At 27.4% G+C, this 6,203-nt stretch overlaps 1 protein-coding gene across 1 annotated transcript in view; it reads left to right on the top strand.

Moving 5' to 3' along the window:
* The window catches only part of LOC111633850 (oxysterol-binding protein-related protein 9-like), an 88,102-nt gene extending 84,438 nt beyond the window's left edge, over positions 1–3,664 (top strand). Inside the window, exons 20-21 of the mRNA XM_023378486.1 lie at positions 1,306–1,441; positions 3,233–3,664. Of these exons, the coding sequence (XP_023234254.1) occupies positions 1,306–1,441; positions 3,233–3,310 (214 nt within the window). The 3' untranslated portion in view covers positions 3,311–3,664. The remainder of the gene's footprint in view (positions 1–1,305; positions 1,442–3,232) is intronic.
* The last annotated feature ends 2,539 nt before the right edge of the window (positions 3,665–6,203 follow it).

Here is a 6,203-nt window from a genome sequence, read left to right on the forward strand (position 1 = left end):
GCCGTTGAATAAGAAATGTTTCTTTCACAAGAAATGTATAAAATTACAGTACTGTATTAGACTTACGGTACCTAATTTACATACTGTACAGACGATAGTTAGCGTAAAAATCTCCGTAGCGTGGCGCTACGGACGGCGGGAAAGTAGTTCGGCTGCCCGATGACGTTTAACGTAATTATAGAGGGTTTTTTACTGTTTTTTACGGATACCGTCACAATTTTTTCGCAGTTTTATAGGAATCATAATTATTGGGACCGTAATTATAGGGAGGTCGACTGTACATTGTAGTAATTATATTTTAACTCTCAATCTGTGGACACTAACAATTTTTTTAGCAAGCCCATTATGAGTTTGATCAGATTCACAATGGCCAGGTAGTGAATGACAGGGTTCAACTTATTCAGATGAACCATTCTTGAAAAATGCCTGGGGTTTTTCATCCTTTCCCAATTTGATCCAGATCCTCAGAGTGGTAGGTTACCACCTTAACTGCTCAGCCACCTGGCCATCGTCTATTTTATGTGATATTGATACAGTTAAAATTGTCATTTATTAATTAAATTATGATATGTTTTAATATAATTGTTTCATGATGATGCCTGAACTCAATTTAGTGTTTTGTTTAACATATCAGTTTCTAACTTTTATCAATGAAACTTACAATAGATGATATTAATGGTATAATACTGACACAATAAGTTTGTCATTACCTCTTCTCAAGGGTTAGTTGGCAGCATCAAGTCCACCTTTCACTATATTCCAGTACTTAATTTTTGGTTGTCTTCTTATTGCATTTCTCTCCATCATTCCCTCAAATACTATCCATTATTCATTCTGAATGTTTCAATAGCTGTCTGATCATATTGTTTCTTCATTTATTTAATTTATTTGTTCTCTTCAAAACCTGCTCATTGGGTGCTTTTTCAGCCCCAAGATGTTTTCTTCATTCGTCCTCCATATTTCAAAGGCTTGTAGTTTGTTTGTTCTTTTTTCTTTAATGCCTAGGTTTCAAAACTATACAAAGTCACTCCCAAAACATAACTTTCAATGAAATTTCTGTTCACATTCATAGAGAGATATTCTGTGATGTTCACATTCCTTTTATTCTGTAGAACACTTCCTTTTCCTGTGCAATTCTCAATGTCACATCTTTATCATACCTTCATATGAGGCTTCCCAAGTAATGGAAGTTCTCATACCAAAACATATATATGCAGTATTATAGTATTTAAGTCTAATTTTTAAAAGTAATGCTGGTTTAAATAAGTTAATTTAAAAAAATTGTATAATTATATTAAAATGTAGGCTATGGAAAGATGTTACTGCAGCTTTAAAACTGTATAATGTACATCATGCAACAGAATCAAAATTTGCTTTAGAACAAAAACAACGAGAAGAAGCCAAAGAGAGATTAGCAAAAGGAACAAAGTGGGAAACTAGGGTGAGTAGTACAATAATTAACGTTTGTCATTTTGGCCGCTTAAGTGATAAAGCCATTAAATTTAAATTAAATTTATTATAGCTTAAATTTTATTAGACTGTACTATTATCATCATTACTAGTACTTAAACAAGATTAAATCATGTTTACTAAAACTTATAACAGTTGTTATTGAGTGTGGCATCCAAGAAATGTGTGTTCTTTCATGTAGGGAGGATATGCATTTTGGACATTTTGTCTGAAATACTTATCCTCCCTATATTGTAAGTGATTCTTCAGATCGTTTTTTGTCTGTTCTCTTATTTTCTATGTTTCTTGTCAGTGCACTTTTCCTATAGATGGACCTATCAAACTGGACAGCCACAGAATGACCTTGAGACACAATTTTCTTATTTGTATTTATGTTTTGATATGTATGTTCGACCCAATAGGTCTTTCCTCAGTCATAATATATAGATTCTTTTGTGGATTTTTAGGCATATGCACATATATGATTAATTTTATAATAAAAACTTCACAATATATATGCACATACATGACAAAAATTGACCAAATGAGTACATTTTACTCTTGACACACACTAGAAAAGAAAAATCTATACTATTCAATACAAAATTCTGGAAATTGATGAATACATATTGCAGCATGATTTTACATTACTGGAAATTTATAAGATATATCTCACTTACACATCTAATTTACCTTGCCTTTGGGTGTGCTTCCCAAATGCAAAGTAAATGCATATCGAAAAATAAATACATAGAGAAAAAATGTCTCTCAAGGTTATTCTGGTCTCTGGCTATCCAGTTTGATAAGCCCCTCTATAGCAGGGATCGCCAACACATAAACCCCGGTCAAACGCAAAGGTTTTGAAAGTAACCCATGAAGCTAAAGTTGAACAATTTGCTTTCACTTAAATTAATGCTTAACAATCTTAATTCGATAATTTATTCTTACAATAGTAGACTGTCTGTGCAACGTACCCATACTGTTTGTATTTATTCCAATGAACAATGCAAATGAATGTTAACGCATGGGCATATAAAAATCCTAAACTTGTTTACCTGTATTCATAGTTGCCCGCAGACTATATTTTAGCAAAAAAGTAGCCCTAAGGGATAAAAGTTTGGCCACACCTGATCTATAGGAAAAGTGCACTAGTAAGAAACAAGAGATTGTAAGTGATGTTTAAAATAGAGCATAATTGTGCTTATTTAAACATTATTTACTTTCAACAAAATTAATAATGTTTTAAAATTTAATATTTATAAAATTATAAAACTATATATGATTATCACAGAATATATAAATTTGAGAATATATAAATATTATAAGATGCTTCTTGTCTAGCTTAGAATATACTTGTGAGCACTGTGACAGGCTCTTTATTCCTAGATTTATTACACTGTCTTGGACACAAGACCAGCCTTATAACATCAATTTATATTCCAAAAAAGCCATTTTTTCGGAAAATAAATTGACATTCTAAGTCTGGTCTTGTGACTAAGACAGTGTAATAAATCTAGGAATAAAGAGCCTATCTTAGTACTCACTAGTATATATAAATATATTAATTCAGATGGAACAATAGATATATAATAATAATTATAATTTTAATGGAAATAATCATAATATTTATAACTATGATATTGCCGATGTCTGAAAATATTTAAATATTTGTTCTGATTTTATTGTTCTTTTTGATATTAATATTGTACTGTGAACTATTTTATGCAGTTTTTTTAAATTTGTTTACCTAAAAAAATAATAATAAATTATTTTTCTTTGTTAGGTATTTCACGAAATAGGAGAAAATTGGGTGTACGATGAACCACTAATAAAACGAATTAATAGGGAATCATTAAAATAATAGATATATGAACTGTGAAATATTGTAAGGAACTAGTCATTGTAAGAGCGGAGTACAAATGTGAATGTATGTAAAGAAATTAAATTATAATCACCACTCTTACAATATTGCAAACAGCACCACAAATTTACGAATGAGTGAGAAGATATTATATTAATGGAAGTTATATTCTAATAATAATTTCAAGAACATGGTTATGATTTTGGTTTATAGCATAGCTATAATTTTTTGGATGTCATATGAATTTGTGCACTATATAAACATTTCCATTATTCTCTTTCCTTCGTGAGATTTTTTTCATTCAATTAAATAACACCAAAAATACAATATCAAGTATTTTATTAGTATTTACAAATTTGTAATTTAAATATAGAAAATTTAAGTTAGTAAAGAAAAATCTTCTTATCAAAAGATATAAATATTAAATGTAAAGTTATAAAATTGTAAAGAATAATATATGTATATAGTAAATACATATAGAATGAAAAAACTTAGTTATCAAATTATATAATGATTCTTCATAGCAATATATATTTAATGAAAAGGGTGCTACAATGGAAGAAAGTTTCTTGAAATTTTTGAATTCTTGGCTCACTTAAATATAACAAATTAATTTTTTCAACCTTTAAAAAATGTTTAAAAATTGATTAAAATTCTTTAAACTAAATTTATCTGTAATGAAAAATTTGTTGGTGAAATCCCAGGAGATTGTGTATCATTAAAGAATGATCTATATCATTTAGATATAATGTAATGATATTAAGTTGAAAGTTGATATAAAATATATTGATAATATTGTATAAAGCTGGTTTTTTAATTAAATGTTCTGTCTTAACTGTTCAGAGTTTTGTATCTGTACAGATTTTCATACAGTAAATGTAATTTAAAAAATTCCCAAGATATAATTTTTTTTTCATGTATACTTTTTGAGTTGTAGTAAACTTTTTCACATTTGATATTTTAATTTGTGTATTTTGAATTTTTAATATATTTTTCATTCATTTGTTAAATATTTAATATTGATAATAACTAGAATAATAATAAAACATTTTATTATTTTACGTGAATATAAAATATATCTACTTATTATTACTATTTAAACTTGAAGCAATAAACTATTTTAAGTTTGATATTGTTGTTACTTTGATACATTGTTGATAATTAGATAGTTTTGCTTTTCTTATTTTAAATAATTGTAATTTAGAATACAAAAGAAAAAAAATCAAAAAGTCAGATTTTGTTTGAAGATTAATGTTTTGCATATCTTAATTTATATTTGTTAGATTTTATACCTATTCATTGTAAAGATTTGATTTTAAAAATATTTCTACAAAAATTCTGTGAATTATTATATAATGGCTGGAAATTTTGAATGTAAAATACCACAAATGAGGAAATAGTGCACTTGAAGTAAAGAAATATTAATAACTCATACTGACATGATTGTAGCAACAAACTGTCACAAATGTAGCTTTAAAATGAGCAGGGAGGAATTGTTTGTTTGAGTTAACAGTAAATAATTCAATTGCAAGTTATGGATATACATGGATAAACTTTAAAAATGGCATAGCCTTGTATTTCAAGTGTAGTTTACCCCTCTTCAATCTCTGCAATTTTGATATTAAAAGTTGCCAATAGATTCTAGGTTCAAAAATAAACTTAAAATCCTCTATAAAGTATTTCAAAATCCACTTTGCTTTTGATATATGGACCTCCAAAAAAGAACTTTTCAAATTCCCTACTTTGAGTTGGGAATTTAAGTAATTTTATACTTTTTTCTGCTTCTGTCAACTGATTGAGGTAAGTAAATGTTGCCCAAGTAGGCCCTATTATAATAATTGTAAAAAAAGATTTATCCACTTGTAAGATTTTGCATTATCCTTCTGTTTCATAGTAAAAAAAAAAATGGTTGAATAGCAAGAATTTATCAATAAAAATTTGAATAACATTTCATTTTTTACAAAATTAAACAGAATAATTCACAACAACTGCTCAAAATGTCCATAGATGTGGATGCACAATTGAATACAACAAACCTGAAAATTGCTCACAGCTAACATGTATTCAGAAAAACAATTTTCAACATTTAAAATAACAAGCTTCAGCTTGTATTTGTTGGTAACACAATATTCGAAAATAAACAGCGGTATGTTTTTGGTAAGAGGTTTAAAATTGATTTCCAATATGATTTCTTGGCATGCTATATTCTTAAATGATTTTAGGCTTATTTTCAGCCTAGAATCTATTCCTAAAATATTGGCATCAATTGACAACCCTGTATATATTTGCCAGAATTTGAAGAATAGCAAAAGAAATATTAATTTTGAATGCCTAGTTTTCATTTAAAAAGTTGTTTTTAGCATTATATTTAGCATTACCTATGTTAATCTTAAAGTTCTAGCATTCATCCTTAGTATTAAAAATACAGTATTAATTATGTGTGTTCAATACATGCCATACAAAATGCCTAATATTTTAAAAAATATATTTTTAATATTGAATAGTTCTATAAATTAAAAATTCTTATTGTGCTTTGTATTATTCAGCTTTTATTTTATGAATCTGTTATGTGATTTAATTGTTAAATAAATTCAATTTAACATTATGAAATTATATTCATTCTGAGATTACTAATAGACAATAATGCATAATAATAATTGAATGCATTAATGATAATTGATATGTGGACAATTTAAACTAAGTTACAGATGAACCAATGCCCCATCCACTTCTAGATAATGACAGAATGGGTGCCAAAAAAAGTATTTTGTATATCTGGTGACCTAGTTTAAGAGATGTGGTGTATGAAAAATATATTTTTCTCTGGCTAAACAGCTTGAACTTGCATTCTGGATAATTTATAATTATATTAAGATATTTGAATACTTTAATC

Source organism: Centruroides sculpturatus, unplaced genomic scaffold, assembly GCF_000671375.1.
Source record: "Centruroides sculpturatus isolate CEXI.00-Female unplaced genomic scaffold, Cexi_2.0 scaffold690, whole genome shotgun sequence".
In the NCBI taxonomy this organism is placed as follows: Eukaryota; Metazoa; Arthropoda; class Arachnida; order Scorpiones; family Buthidae; genus Centruroides; species Centruroides sculpturatus.